Source organism: Cucumis melo, chromosome 1 (genome assembly GCF_025177605.1).
Source record: "Cucumis melo cultivar AY chromosome 1, USDA_Cmelo_AY_1.0, whole genome shotgun sequence".
In the NCBI taxonomy this organism is placed as follows: domain Eukaryota; kingdom Viridiplantae; phylum Streptophyta; class Magnoliopsida; order Cucurbitales; family Cucurbitaceae; genus Cucumis; species Cucumis melo.
This window is the reverse complement of record NC_066857.1, coordinates 21,734,988-21,752,027: the sequence shown is the minus strand read 5'-3', so window position 1 is coordinate 21,752,027 and position 17,040 is coordinate 21,734,988. Positions and strand designations below refer to the sequence as shown.

Genomic DNA, 17,040 nt, shown 5'->3' with positions numbered 1-17,040 from the left:
CGCTGAAGATTTGGTGTCTTTCAGAATAGGTTCGTCCGCAACAGGTTTGTCCGCAGCCGCAACAGGTTCGTCCGCCGTCGTTCACAGGTTTGTCGCAAGTCGCTGCCTCTTTTTTGCATCTTTCTATTTCCTCTAAGGGTGGTTGTATGATGTATCCTTCAAACTTTTTATTCTCCAAAGGTTTCTGAGATGGGAACAGATTCCTACTGAAAAGTGTGCCCTTTTAATGCAAAAAAAAAAAAAACTTGTTCATTGTTGATGGATTGCAGACCCTAACGAATAATCTTTGTTACACGTGATTGATTTTTCTTCCGATATATTTGTTATATGCTAGTTCTTTTCTTGATTTCCTTGTAACATTCTGAATAATTTCCACTTATCTGACTCTGCCTCATCTAGCCCTAAAATACTACGAACCAAGTTCTTAATACGATTTGTGTCCGTCGAAGGATTTAGCATTGGACCTGAAAGACCTTAAACTCTAAACCTTCGGTCTCTAGTTCAAATTCCCATCTCACCATGTATTTACTTTTCAATTTTTTCTTTTGTTAACAAAATTTCTAGATCCGCTGTGTGCGCCAGGTTGCTTTGTTGGAGTGGACGGACAATATAGAAGTGTTTATGTTGAAGGGTTATGGCAATTCATTAAATTATAGAATGGGAGTTCATTTGTTGAAAGATGTTTTTGAATCCATGAAGAACACTATCAAAGCCAAACAAGGTATCTATATATATACACAAACATAAACGCTATCAAAGCCATTAAATTATAGAATGGGAGTTCATTTGTTACAAAAGTACTTGTGACATTGGCTTAATTAATAATGTAAATTTTTTTTCTGTAGATATGCTAGGTGTACTCGCTCAGTTTCTATCGTTAAGTTTTCAATTGACATGATATGACTTTGTTTTGCCTTACTGTCTAATCAACCATTGAGAATTATTTGCATGTTTGTTCTTCTTTTCCTTGGTTCATGGCTTGTTTAATTTGGTATAACCTTTGTTCATGGTTTGTTAATTGACATGCTGACTTGTTTTTATTTACTACCACTAGTTTCTCTCCCAAGTCTTGAAGTGTGTCGGTTGTTTCTTATCGAAGCTTTGGTTTGAAGGTCTGAAAACTTCCCATTGTGTGATTAAGTTTAACACTTGGTTTTCGCAGCGTACTTTTGTTATTTCGTGTCTTTTATAACTCACATTGGTGGGCTCATTTCTCCCTTCGGTGCCATGCTTTGCCTTCCATTCGAGTCCTTATTATGTCAGACACCAGATTTCATGACTATTTTTATTGCTTTATTTGCTTTAATCCTTGATTGCACCACAAGATTGTTGATGTTTTGTGTCTATTGTTACGACCATATGATTTTCTTCTATCTAATATCAACTTAATTTACTTTATTTAAAAAGAAAGTCTAAAGTTGGTTTATTTCACAAAAGTGTTATTTACAATATGATCTATACCGAATAAAATTGAACCAAAAATTAAATTTGGTTTGTTAACTCTTTGTGGAGATCTATTGCAGATTCAAGTTTTCTGAGAAATGAACATTTTCCATACATTGTTATGTTTTTTTCTTTACCTCAATCTTCTTTTTCTGATCTCAGATAAATGAATAAACTGTTGACAATTGCTAAAACAATTAAGACTATCCTGATTGTGCTTGTGTTAAGTTTATTATTATTATTTTGTTGAAGTGTGGTGAAGGTGACGAATTAAATCAAAACTTGAATTTCGATCCTGCCTTATTGAGATATGGAAAATAGGTCGATTGTTTCATGCTGTCTACTTTTTCCATAATTTAAGTCTTTATTTTTAGCTGTATAATGGCGGTAGGGTGCTAAAAGTTTGTTTTGGGTATTTTTTTTAACGCGAGAAATTGAGTATATATTTAAGATGCACCAAGAAATACTGATCCATGGCTCGAGTAGCTGCCAAGTTGGAGATGATGGAACCACTAGAAGAATTTTGGCCTTTAATGTCGGTTTTAAACCGACATTAAAGGCCTTTAATGTCACTTGGCAACCGACATCTTTGTGAGCGTTATTAAAGGCCTTTAATGTCGGTTGGGCTTTAATGTCGGTTTAAAAACGACATTAAAGGCCTCTTTAATGTCGGTTTAAAAACGACATTAAAGGCCTTTAATGTCACTTGGCAACCGACATCTTTGTGAGCGTTATTAAAGGCCTTTAATGTCGGTTGGGCTTTAATGTCGGTTTAAAAACGACATTAAAGCCCTCTTTAATGTCGGTTTGTCAATTTTCAACCGACATCTTTGATAGTGTTATTGAAGCCCTTTAATGTCGGTTGAACTCTGATATCTCGGTTTAAAACCGACATTAAAGCCTAGTTTTTTGATTCATTTTTACAAATTTATTTTTATTTAATTGTTACATTATTGTCCTATAGATCGATATTGGGTCAATGTAGACAAATATGTTTTTCACACGCCAACAAATCAATGAAATTCATATTATGTTAGAAACTATAACATTTGTCTTTTACATTTGAATACACAAAATAAAATATCAATATTATGTTTATATATACATTCTACAATAGTACATGAAAAAAGATTCTAAGACAAGAATTAAATAATTAAAAATCCTAAATGCCTTCTCAGTCTTCAATTTTCAACGGTCGCTTGGCCATTTCTACACAATCGCTTAGCTTTCAACCCGATATCACTTCAATTATCTACAAACAATATCAAATAAACCATTTATATGAATAACAAAGCTGTTTGAAGTACTAAAATTGCAGAGAAGGATGAAAAGTTCTTAAGATTTTATATCCACACCCCAATCCACATAACTCTCTTCAGTCTACCTCATCCATCAGGCTTTCCTAAATCTCTTCAATCTAATATTAGAAATATTCCATAGATGCAATCATATACAATCCTTTTCCCAAATAATAAAAAAAAAACATTTTATGTGGCAACCTATGAAATCTTGTAATTGATTAGCTCATAATATTGCCCACCAAATGAATAATCAACATTTTTTTACATAACGTTATTATGAAAACCAATATCAATCTATAAAGAAATAAGCAACATCAACACAATAAGCTGAAAAGTAAAGCACAGTTATAGTAACTTCATACTTCATTATCTGCTGATACTTGAAGATGAATAAAAATGAAAACAAAAACCTTCTGATTCAAGACAAAGAAAAGCTACTTTACGTGAAAGGATTAAAAAAATTAAAATAGAAGAAAAAGACTAAGAAAAACTACCCGACACCCTTGAAGTAATAAGACCTTCAAGCTTCATGACATTGGGGTGGTCAAGCCTACGCAGGATAAGAATTTCCCTGGCCATAAAACGAACACTTTCAGGATCCATGTTAGCAAATTGTACCTTCTTCAATGCAACAATCTTGTTTGTTTCAATGTCACGGGCCCTATACACACTGTTGTACGTTTCTTGTCCAATCTACATTCGAGTTATTCAAAACATAAGCAGTATAAACTGAGTGTAAAGGCCAAGATATATATCTTAATGAAAATTAGTGTTATATTAAATTCAATATTTTCTTTTGAAGCAAGAACCACCATGGAAAAATATGGGCTCAAATGTAAAAGAGAATAAAACGAACTTACTTGAACAAAACCAGTTCTATAGGTTGTACATCTGTGTCCTTGAGTTCTAATGTAAAAGAGAATAGATGACAAAGAGAATAGATGACAAAGGAAGACCCTTTGAGGTATCGGATAAGAGGTGGTAGTATTCAAAGTTGTTTAACTTGTGAATCAGTGCATGCATCAAAACTAAATTTAGAGTATTGTAATAGAATTTTTTTATTAACAATTGAAGTTAATATATGTACAGTTAAAAAACAACAAAAATTAAGAAAGGAAACTAAAGAGCATAATCCCAGTTTGAATTTTTTAGTTAAAAAATAAGTCTTCAATAAGAAATACAAAAGAATGTACAAATGCAAACCTACCAAAAGAAGCCGCCCACCCTAATTAAAGAATGGATCCCAATGTAAAAAATAGACCAAACCGGTAATTAGAAAAACATACAATGAAGAATTAAATTTAATAATCGTTTTGAGGAGCCAAAGGAAGGGATATGCCTCGTTAATGCAACAGGTCTCCATTTATAACTCAGAATCCAATGGTGTCATTAGTGATGATAGAACTAATTACAAGGAGGTCATTCTCAGAAAAGCAAGCATTAATAAGGTACAGATAAGAGATCACCTTCCCCACCTTTAACTTAAAAACCCAATCCGTCCACCACCAACAGAAACTAGCATGCTCAGGTTAGCAATAGAAATTGCCCTTTCATATCCTTTGATTGTGAAAGAATCATTATTTATTGAGGAACACTTCCACAAAAAATGGTGTAAACTCGTGAATAAAATTTAAACTTCTTTTAGGAACCTTAAATTCCAGATATGATTTATCAAAGAATCACCAATCTACCATGATTTGGAGACAAAAGAATTATAGATGATTTGAAGATGAAGTTTTTGGACGTATACCCCTTCCAATCAATTGGTCTTCAAGTTGGTTAAGGCTTTGTTTTTCAAATTTTCCAACAAGGTTCAACTATTCATCAGGCTACCTAATCAAGAAAATTTGTTCTCAACAAGTCCACATCCAAGTTGTCTTCATCACAAATATCTGCCACTATATGGCCTTTTGTGAGAGAGCTGAGCATTCCAAAAATACATTTCCTATCCACCAACCCTCTTAAAAAATACATTTCTTTTCCCTCCCCCACACCAAAACAAACAAAGTGAGAGAAGGAAGGGAACTCGAGGAGATATCCTTCCACAAATTTCACTGTGCATCTTTATTCCCACCCACCAGCTACTCAAAAGTGTGAGACCTGTACTTACTCCCGGTTATCCACCACCATAGAGAATTAGACTCGAGGGATGCCAAAGCCATTTCACCAACAGGGCTTTCTTAACAGTCCTTGGATTTCCAAGTTATAGCCCTCTTGAGTTCACAAGCTTCTCAATCACCTCCTAGCTCACAAGGTGGGAGCCTTTTCCTTCACTGTATTTGATAATTGGTTAAGGTTCAACTCGAAGTAGCACTTTGCTTCTCCCCATCAACATAATTGAAAATCATTACAATTTCCCTATGGATACAAAGCTTGGGGTATGTATTCTGAGAGTTGGGCAGACAATGCTTATATTTTTATAGGTGGGATGCCAAATCCATTCTTGTCTGTAATATTCATTATAGTAACTAAATTTTGATCCATTTTCCATGAAAAGGATTACAAACGCATGTTTATCTTAGGGCAATAGATTTGATTTAGAGTACACACCTACAAAGCAATAGCCAGCCCACAAATGGCAAAAAGATGTCTATTCACATGGTCAGGAGAAGTAAAACCAGTGGTTTCAAAAATTAAAAAAGAAAAAAAAAAAAGGAGCATACAAACACCACGGACTATAAATCTAAGCCTCTAAGAAGAAGTTTCTATTCTGCCCAATTCAGGTTACGCTCATATCATAAAAAACACCACAAACTATAAATCTAAGCCTCTAAGAAGAAGTTCCTAGTCTGCCCAATTCAGGTTACGCTCATATCATAGAAACAAAACAAGTGCGTATGTAAAGAAATGTTGCAGAAAAGAGTGCAGAAACAGATCAATAAATGTAAAACTATTAAAACTAACCTTATCCAACTTCTGAAAAGAGTCTGCCTTTCTAGGAACTCATCTATTGATTGCTTCTCCAGCCACAGATGTCAGCCAAGAAGGCCATCCAGCAATAACCAAAGCCCCTTTTTCCCCAATTACAACGCTGATTATTCTAGGTGTTGCATTGTTATTATGTACTCCTAATCTCTTTATTCCATCCTCCATAGTTGGCCGTTCTTGACGCAGGGGCTTGGCACTGCCAACTTTTCAATGGATGTTACCTTCTCAGCACCATCTGATTCCGTTGTTGATCCAGCATTCTCTTCCCCGGGTTGATTTAGTATCAATCGCGCCATTGCATCACTTTGCCCTCCATCAGAATGTAACACGGATTCTTCTTTCCTCAATGAAGTCCCATGTCTGGAAGATCTATTAGACTTCAAATGCCTCTCTTTGCAATGATTCTCAGCAACATAGTCGTTTGCAACCTCTCTAAAAAACACATCATCTTGAGATCCAACATCACGAGCAAATCCAAAACATCACCATTGAATCCACGAAGATTAATACTAATATGTTACCTAATGTTTGGCTCATAGTTTTCATGATGGTTTTTTTTTAAATTTTTTCAAAAGTAAAGCATAAAAGAGTGACTTTCAAGCACTAAGTCAAATATTACTAGCACATGAATGAATCCAAAACATCACCATTGAATCCACGAACTGCAGAGGCAACAATTTCTTTGGTGCGAGCTTGATAGACTTCAAAAGTCTTACAATCTTCACCGAAAACTCGGTCTTCAAAAAAAAAAAAAAGCAAAAAGGAAGTAAGAAAAACAGTTAGGAGGAGAAAATTGGGGGAGAAATAGAGAAGGGTAAAGAAGAGAAATGAATGGAAACTTGCCAAATTCAAACTTGTTAGGGTTATTATGAATGAAAATGGAGTTTCCAGAGATTTTCCAAGGGCTTGTGTTGGAGTCCGCCGCTGAGAGTGGTCTTGGCTATTGACCAATGATTTTTAATGGTTTTTAATCACAAATAAAATATTCCACTTCTATAAGTTAAAAACAATTGAAACAATAAAAACAAGAAGTTCACCATTTTACTGATATTTTTCAAAACAATCCCTTTTAAAAGAAGCTCTGAAAAATTACTTGGTCCACAAATGCATATAAATAAACTATCTACTCCAAAACAATAAAAGGGAAAAAAAAAACTTCATACCTTCTTCTTCTTCTTCTTCTGCCACACCCCGACGCAAGAGTACGTGGTTCCAAGATCGATTCCGACGGCCATAGTAAATCTTCAAATCGTTGATGGAAAAAAGAATTTACGATGATAGGAAATGAAAGCAAGAAATTTTGATTAGGGTTAGAAGATTTCAAAGTTATAAGGAGGAAGAAGAAAGGAGGAGAATTTATATAGAAACTATTAAGGAAAAAAAAGGTAAAGTAAGAGAGAGAAAACTTGATTTTTTACCAAATTTAAAAAAATAAAAAATTACAAAGGGGCTTTAATGTCGGTTTTAAACCGACATTAAAGCTCTCTCTTTAATGTCGGTTTAAAACCGACATTAAACGTCCGCCTTTTGAAAACCGACATTAAAGCCCATTTTTCATTTTTTCCACCCGACATTAATGACCAGATTTGTTGTAGTGAACCTTGCTCTAGTGTCAAAGATAGGTACTTTTTATTTTTAATTATAGTTTTTTTTTGTTTCTAAATAATTATTATAATCCAAAAATTGGCCTTAAAATCTATGCAAGGATACTGATCCGGCATTTTGTTGGTACAGTGAAACGAGAAATCATATTTAACTAAGAAAAAAGAAAGACATGTCTACTTATTTACTTCTTTCTGTTTCTAATTGGTTTTGTACTGTTAGCTGTAATTTGGACAAATTGTATTAGTTTCTAAGTAATAAAAATAGATGGAGCTTTTATATTCATGTTGAATACTGTATCCCATTGTATTACTTATTTATTTTGTTCTTTAGATAGTAGAAGTATGAGTGGAAACAAGATGTACAAAGCATTGAGAATGGTGGATGGTTATTGTTGGCCATTTAACTCCTTGGGTTACTATAGTTTTACTATTTTATTCTAAGGTTTTTGCTATGTGTAAGTGATTAGGCATTTTTCAGTCAGTCGTAAGTCGTGGTAGAGACCAACTTTCTATTGAGAATTAAGTTTTTATGTTGTGGAGTCTTCGTAGAAACCAATAAGGGCTTCTTTATTTGCTTCTAGTTCTTGCATTGAATATGGTGTGGTTGTCTCATAGAAAAAAAATAAGTAAAAAAGATTGGTGTCTTAGGCCCCTAAGTTTTGATTACTTTTTTGTTCTTATTGTTGCTGTTTTAATGTTAGTTTTTGTTTTTGTTAGGAGTATCGGTTTTGGTTTTTTATCTGAACCTAAGTAAATTGGTTTGGTTATTAAGTTTCTGGTTTTTTGCTTTAATTTTCTACTTCATTCATTTAAGTTCCTTATGAATCTTAGCCCCTTAATGTTTTTAATACTTTTTTGTTCTTGTTGCTGTTTTAATATTTCGCTTATGGTTTTTGGTTCCTTATCCGAACTTAAGTAATTTGGATTTGGTTTATATATAGAACTTTTAATAAACACTATAAAAAGTAGGAAAAAAAAGCGGAAAAGGAAAAATGTAAAAGCGGGAAAATATTATTTAAGTTTTGGTGCGATATTTGGATTTGATAAATCTAATAGGTATTTTGATTTTGACTTTAGTTCATGTAGGAGTTATTTCAATAACCATGATGGTTGATCTTGCTATAAAATGTTTTTCCATGTTCTTTTGATGCAGGAGGCGGCTATTTAATATTATAAATGATTTGTCAACAGTATTTGAAGTGGTCACCAATATTGCAAAGAAACAAGTTAAGGAAAAATCATCAAATCCAAGTCAAGTTTTAAATCGGTATGTGTATCGGGATCTTCATTTCTTTTGTGGGTATAATAATTTTCATGAATTCTAATTCATTTATTTTGCATGTCTACAGATTGATACGCGAAAAACATACTCACAGGCCGAGTTAGATGAGGTGTGGGTTGAGTTTGCTTAGTTTTTGGGTTCGTACATATGATATAGGACTTATAGGAAACTTTATTTTTTGTGGTTGATTTTTTTAAATGTTCATATGGAGGGGGGAAGGGGGAGGAGGGGGTTGATTGATATACTTTTGAGACTTTGTTGAGGTTTAGGGTCTAGGTGAATTGTTGATAGGTGAACTGTTCATATGTAGGGAGTTGCCATTATGAAATTTTATGTATCGGGATGATATACTTTTGGGCTAGGTTAGATGATGTTTAGTTTAATTCTTGGAAATCTGCTGAAATTGTTTATATATATATATTGGTTTTGTAAATGATATATGAATGTGATGCAAAGTTTTGGAAATGATATGAATGGATGATGTTGAGTTGCCATTTGATGTATATTTGTCGTTCATATGTAGTTGAATTCTTGGACCAATGGAAGCATAATACAAGAACAATAATATAAATAAATTACAATAAAAAAATGAAAAATTGTTTGATGGTTCTGAAATGTCATGAACAATAAATTTCTTGACGGTTCGCAAATGTCATAAACAACGAAATTCTTGACAGTTCCAAAAATGTCATTAAAAAGCATACTCTTGACGGTTCCTAAATGTCATGAAAAAGAATACTCTTGACGGGAACAAAATGTCATAAACAATCACTTTCTTGACGGTTAATAAATGTCATGAAAAATGCACTCTTGACGGTTTTAAAATGTCATGAATATTCGTATTGTTGACGGTTTTTGTCATTCATACCCACATTCTTAACGGTTCTAAACTATCATTAAAACTTATACTCTTGACGGTTCTAAACTGTCATGAAAAATTGAATACTTGACGGTTATAAACTGTCAACGTTCACAATTCTTGACGTTTTTTATAACTGTCAAGAAAATTGCCTTTCTTGACACTGGATTCAACGATGGTTTTAAAATCGTCAAGAATAATCATTCTTGACAGTTTAAAACTGTCAAGAGAGTCAGTTTCTGTAGTAGTGATATCAGTGTCTATCAATATTTATTATCGATAAAATCCAAAATTTGTTCTATGTTGTAAATATTTTGTCAAATTTGCTATTTTTACAATTCTCCTTTTATATTTTGTAAGTTTTGGAAAATCATTGCAAAGTTATAAATTTTGTTTACTATTCATGCAAATTACCCCATGTCTATATTGGGTACTAGAAATAAATCTTATTAAGATAAAATAAAAGAAAAATTACATCATATGACAAAAAAATTTAGAAAAAATAGTCTATAGCACCTCTTTTGTGAATATGATAAATATGACAAGTAATTTAATATATCAGAGAGCTATTAAAGAGTTATCGACTTTTAAAATTGTTACTTTTGCAATTTAAAAAATGTAGTAACATGGGCTCTATTATCATAAATATTTTTGCTATTTTTGCAAACATCCCTAAAATATAATTAAAATTTGGCTCAAAATAATCGTTAAAGAAATATTCAAAATTATATTTTTATATATTTATTTGATTTTAAATATTTGGCTTGCAGTCGTCATCTGTAACACAATAGAAAATGACAATTCAATTTAGAAAAACAAAAAGAAATACAAAAACAAAGTTATGCATCACAAGGCATGTAGTGGGTTCGACATGGTAATAATTCTGGTAAGACAGTTAGATTACTTTCCGTACTATCAAATATAGTATTAAAATTCATAAATGGGTTTACTTCCGTCCAATCAAGAATAGAACCCAAAAGATACACCACCTAGAGGGGTTGGTTAAATATTTTTCAACAACAAATTATAAAACTTTGAATATTTCAGGAAACCCAACAAAACCCCTCTTCTACTTGCAAGATACTTTACAAGTTAAGATTCTGAAAAAGAAACGAAAAAAAAAAGCATCCTCTTTTTCAACGATTCGTCATTTTCAAATTCAGTAAACAGCAGCCCTTTTATACATCATCCCCTCTATATAAAAACCAAAACGCACCTCTTTATTGAAAAAAGAAAATTTAAACTTATAAAACCCTTCCGTAGATAGTAATATTATTGGTTTGAGATATATATTCATCTCAACCCACCAACAAATAGTGTGAGAAACTTTCAAAGTGCAGTACACACTTTTGAAGGGCAATAAAGGGGGAAACAAGGAGTTTTTTTTTTTTTTTTCTTTTTTTTACTTTTGGAGTTGGTGAATGGAAAAGGTGAATAGATTAGCAGCTGAAAATGAAGTGCTAATAATAAGCAAGAGTTCTTGCTGCCTTTGTTATGCTGTTAGTGTTCTTCTACGGGATCTTGGAGTTAGTCCCATGGTGTACGAGCTTGATCAAGACCCTGAAGGAAGAGACATGGAGAAGGCTCTTGTAAGGCTCCAAGGCTGCAACACGCCACCTGTTCCCGCGGTCTTCATTGCCGGAGACCTCGTCGGATCAACCAATGAACTGATGTCTCTTCACCTTAGTGGAGATCTCAATCGAATGTTGAAACCTTACAAGGCGGTTCAAGAGAACTAGGGCTGATGGTGATGAATGCTATATAACCTCGTATTTGCCAAAAAGTTTATCAATTTTATATGTTATGTGTAATGAATAAAACCAAACTGTATGTCAGCAAGGGGTTTGAAAGTTGATATGGGCTTTTATAGCTTAGAAACCTTTTTTCTTTTTTATATTTTTAATCCTTTCCTTAGTCTGATAAAATTTATTTTGTTGTTGAAAACTTGAAATATTGTTATTATATCCTTGTAGAATATCGTGACGTTGCTATTTATTGTTAGCCGAATGTTGTTTTAATGGGACTAGCTCCAGTTATGTCTAAGAGTGTCGTTATTCTACATACACTCCACAACAATAATAAGAATAATTGGAAGTACCGAACGATAAATAACTCAAAGAAAAGTTCAAACAAGTTGAGATTAGAGAGAAATGATCGAACGATTATTTACCTATTTCAATGTTATATTTTGAATTCTCCAGCCATTCTAACACAGTAATACATTAAAGAAATAAATAAGTAAAACATAACGCTTAAACACCACTAAAAAATTTCAATGAAAGAACACGACTCTTTCTCAGTCTAGGTCTAGATAAAAGCTCTTACCCCTTCGTTATGATTTTGGTTTATGGCATATTGGGAGGTTGGGTGATCATATTATCTTTCGTTTTTGGTCGCAGATTTTATATTATGATTTTGGTTTATGGCTCTAGATGTCTTGCCAGTTTTGTATTTCAAACTTGGTGGATAATAATTCACTGTGTTTTTTCACTGTTAATGGATATAATTTCGTATCGCATATTCAATAATTTAATTAATAAATCAATTAATTGTGAGGTTTTAGGACACAAAACCTAATAGCTTCTGTGGGTTTGACCGAAACCCTCTCCTCCCTCCATTGGTTTGAACGTGTTTGGTTGTATGTTCTCTCATTTGTGATTGGTTAAACCAAAGCCTCTCTGAAATATTAGGGTTTTCTTTAATACATATATATTTCATTTATATTTTAATTTGTATTTCTTTTTTGTTTAAGTGTGACCTTCAAAAAAAATTGTATTGATTAAAGTAGAGTCCACGAGCTTTGTTTTGGAAACTTTAGTCAAGTGATTGAATACTTTGGAACGCAAAAGAGTACCCAAATATCTCGACCTTTTTAAGAGATCTAAGAACAACATCATTTCGTGATTATTGATGATGGTGTTTTAAGTATTCAATCCCTAAAAACCTTTATCCATAGCGAATTCAATATAAAATATTTGGGCATGTGGATAAATCCTTCTTTAGAGTTAAGGTAATAAGAAACAAGGAATACTGCTTTCACAAAAAAAATTGTATGGACTTGTTGGTTGAAATAGGAAACTTAAGAGATAAGTAACGGGATACCACAATGATATGAAACTTACAACTTACAAAAGAAGGGGAATTGCTAAAGAATCTTAAAAGATAGAGCAGGTTGTGTACCAGTATATGCATGTCCTACAGTTGATCATTGGACTGTATCAGAATAAATTATGTGTTATTTAAAGGTTGTTTTTCGGCTTGGATTATTATTTAAAGATTAAGGTCATACTAATACTGAATGCTTCTTAGACGTTGACTAGACAGGATCTAATGAAGAGACCAAGATTAACTTCAGTATATATTAGTGTCTTTGTTGGTGATATTTGATTTATTGGTATTGGAGATTTGAGGTGTTAGGCTTTTATTTTGTAAAAGGTAGTGTTCTGCAATTGTCTCAAACAAAGTCTTTAACATCTACTTCTGAGATCATAATATTTTTTGGAGAAAATTTTCTTTATCTAGAAATATTCAGGTGGAATATTTTCATCCAATATTTTCCTTTATTGGAGCGTGACTTTTCTATTCCAAATGGGAGTTATTTTGCTTCTTGGATTTGGTTATTAGGGTGAATTATGAAGCCCTTTTAATATTGTCAATTCAAGCCGATTTTGATTATCAAAGCAAGTCGCATTTTATTATCGAGCAAGAGTTTTTTTTGTATTACAACCATCTCAGACTATTTTTTTTAGAGTTTAACTGTCACCAATCAATTTAAGAGAAATGGTGGTGAAAAGATTGATGATGTTCAAACCATGGAGAAAATACTATGGTTGTTAGATTCAAAGTTTGATGATATTGTTGCCCTAAACGAAGAAACAAAAGATTTAGAGGTCATGACTATTGAGCAATTCATGGATTCATTACAAGCATATGAAGAAAAAAAAAATAAGAAGGAAGGAATTGAAGGATCGGTTACAAGTTGATTCTTGTCACACCAATCCCGGAGCACCTATTCACTAGCTAGGCCCGAGATGTGGTATGAAGCCAACCGACATCGTTCTTATAACAATGCATGTCAACTCTGCTTAGCCTGTAATTCTCATCTATCTTTAATCAGATAAACTCAGACACGAGATGCGGAAAGAAAACGTCTAGTTTGAAAACAACCATTTAAAACTTTTACGAAAAATCTTCAAGTTTACCAACCTATGCACGACCTGCTCAACGGTCTTATATTGACAACATAAAAGAGGTTCAGAGTCCCAACCAGAACAGCATTATTACAAAACTCAAATCATAAAATAATACTAGTCTATTACAGACAACCACAACTAAGTCCTCTCTTAGCTTAATTACAAAATGATCATGCATGCATCAGATGAGTCGTAAAAAATCTACTTAGACTTCTAGCAAAGTAGGCAGATGCTTTAACAGGCGTCGGAATCATAATTTCTTCCTATAAGAGAATTAAACATTGAAAGGGTGAGCTATAAAGCCCTGTGAAAGTAGGTGGATGCTTTAAAAAACAAGCATGATAATGAAAAACTTTGAGCAAATATAAATGAACTTAGAAAAGCAATTTTCTCTTCACATTTGCTCTCAACTTTCTCCTTTCTTTCTTACTTGCTATACTTTGAACTCTTCGTATTTACAGGATGAAACTCTAGGCATGGAAAACCTATTCCTCGATAATACAATACTTCCAAGATGCAACCTTAGGGCTCAGTGGCACTCTATCTCGCTATAGCTATCATGAGATGAAAAATCTAGGTGTCCGAGTGGCCCTCATCTCTTACTTAGTGTATGTGATGGAATACTCCCACCACAAGACCTCTGTGCGTAGGACAATCTCCCCTGTAGGGGCGTTGCTAACAAATCAAGACATTTCAATATAGACTTAAGCATAATCAGAAATCTCATGCTAAAGCTTAAATTTAATTAAGTTAGCATGTTTATGAAAACTCTTGCATTAAGCAAGTCTCAAGTCTAGCTTTGGTTTAATAATCTCTTTCATCAACATGTGTAAAAACATATCATTCAAATATATTTTAATAATCTCATGTTTCAAGAAAAACATTTCTCAATTTGAATGCTTTATACTTACTTAATCATGCTTTCTCATAATTATTTTTCTAAATTTAAAACTCATGCTTTGTTTGAGATATATTGAAGAGAAGGCAAACTATATTGAAGATAGAGTCAAGAATGTGGCACCTTGTTGATGGATTGCACAAATACATAATGGAGCAAAGATGGCTAGTAATCCAGTGTATGGAGTAAGAAGCATGTTCGTGGAGCTTGATGAATCGGTAAGTGGCAATGTAGCATTTAGCAATGAATCCAAGGTATAAGTAAAAGGAAGAGACAACATTCTCATTCGATTAAAGAATGGTGAGCACCAACCTATTTCAAATGTGAGGCCCTAATCGTAGTCTTCCACACGTGAAAAGACTTCATACGACGAAGTGACTTGTGCGATAAGAACTACTACGTGGGAAAGAGTGACTACCCAGAGAGCATGAATGTGTTTTGAGCCTACGTCACCTGGAACTACTAATGTTATTCTCACATAAGGCAATCGTCGGTTGCTTTGACCTTTCCGCCCAATCCAAATCCAGGATAAGGATATGACAGATACACGTGGCATTCTAATACTGAACCAATTTTCGTTGCTATCAGAAGTAATCATTCCGACATAGAAAACTTCACCAAAAAAGTCTATAAATAGGTGAATTTCAATCCTTATGAAGTTGCGTTTACCCTAAGCTTACTTAAGAGAAATTAGAGAGAAGTTTCAAGGTCTTCCAAACATCCTAATCAAGCCTGAACTCGATAAAAAATTGCAAGGGAGCTCGTCGGTAGCAACTAGCTATTGTTACTGTGAGTGGTTCTTTTTACGAAATGTTTTCTAAAACCAAAAGTATTTCTAAAATCTGTTTAAATCCTTACTTTATTTCTATTGAAACTATAAACGACATGATTTCTCGTTTATAGTTTCCAAATCTTAAAATGAGTATGATTTATAAATGAATTGGACTTATACATTAAGTAGAATGATGTGATAAGATGATGTATAATTGAGAAATGCCAAAGATTTGATATAAACTTGTAATGATGAATTGAGATGATTTTTTATATCCTATGTGATGAGAATGCCTCATACTTGTTACGTGACAAGTTGGCATCAGAGCATAAGTTCTTGGATAAAGTCATGAGTAGGATTATGCATATAGAGAGTTGCATGATTGAATCAAAGTCTAATGTATTGATGTGTTTAGGAACTATTGCACCTCGAAGAAGGCCAAGGTGAGTAAGGTAAGGAGCAGCAAATGTTTAAGCTACTGGGAGCACTAATAGAGTGCAAATGTCGGACGAGATGTCTAGTAACCCATAATAGACAATAGCACGAGGTGTGGATGTGATCACTTTTCTCAAAAGTTAGATAAGAGGTTTAGTATCGAGAGGTTAAAGGCATTGGGAGAGACAACCTTCGTAGGAACCACTAATCTGGTTGATGCAAGAAGTGGTCAAATCAAATAAAGAAGTGCTTTAGGATGATGAATTTTCCTGAGGAAAGAAATGTGAAACTAGCAACATTCTTGTTGCAAGATAGTGCTAAAGACTAACAGACTATCTACGCAGCAAAAGCAAGCCGAGTAAGTTATGTCACGTGGGAAGAGACTAGTTTTATCCTCCCTCCTTTTTGTGACACGAAAAGAAAAAATTCATGAATCTGATTTAAGACGACTTAATTGTCACAGAATATGAGAAAAGATTTACGAAATTGGCTAAATACACTTTAGCCTTTATAATTGATGAAGCTAATAAATGCAAGCGATTTGAAGAAGGATTGTAGACTGAGATTAGAGCACCAGTGAAGGCCAGCATGTACTTGTTAGATTTCTCCAAATTAGTAGAAGTTACCATGAGAGTCGAGAGATGTTTGGCAAACGAAAAGAACTAAGATTTGAAAGAAGATTTATGCAATCAAGGTTTTAGTGGCTTACGGAGTGGTGAACGACATAGCAAGAATCGGCGTCACATGTCAATCACTCAACAACGAGAAAATTGATGGAAAAACAAAAACCAAGCAGAGACGTGCAGCAGCGGAAGATAAAGATCATGGTTTAGTCTATATGCATCTAAACAATTTAGAAGCTAACATGCAACTACCATGCGATGAACGTAAATGAAGTGAAAGGAAGGTAAACGATGAACTTACCTTTGTAGTTCTCAACTTCTTCTTTGATCCAAAGCTTTTTCTCTTCCTGAAAATCACGAGCAAGGACAACCACCAAGCTGACCTACTATGCTCAGGACCAAGAACTGTGTTGTGGGACTCGACTGTAACGACCCAACTCTTTATACTAAGCTGAGGTCGTTACTAAAAAGAAACAATGACAAGAGACACCTTTTTGAAACGAGGGAAGACTAAATTTTCATTAAAAACTGAATATGAAAACATTGAAACATAAACGCGGAAGCAAAACTGAGTCCCCATATGGCATGTCACGGATCCTTCTCTGTCGCTCGCCAGCTTTCGTCTACCTTTACCTTCGCCTGAAATGTTAAACATAGAAAGAGTGAGTATAAACATATACTCAGTAAGGGACCTACTACTAG

At 33.6% G+C, this 17,040-nt stretch overlaps 1 protein-coding gene across 1 annotated transcript; it reads left to right on the top strand.

Moving 5' to 3' along the window:
* Nucleotides 1-10,669: 10,669 nt before the first annotated feature.
* LOC103489689 (glutaredoxin-C13-like) lies at nt 10,670-11,418 on the top strand. The gene has a single exon (XM_008448955.3). The coding sequence runs from the start codon at nt 10,839-10,841 to the stop codon at nt 11,154-11,156; it is 318 nt and encodes a 105-aa protein (XP_008447177.1). The 5' UTR covers nt 10,670-10,838; the 3' UTR covers nt 11,157-11,418.
* The last annotated feature ends 5,622 nt before the right edge of the window (nt 11,419-17,040 follow it).

Excerpts from the sequence above, each read along its gene's own strand:
- LOC103489689 (XM_008448955.3), top strand. The coding sequence starts at position 10,839 with ATGGAAAAGGTGAATAGATTAGCAGCTGAAAATGAAGTGCTAATAATA.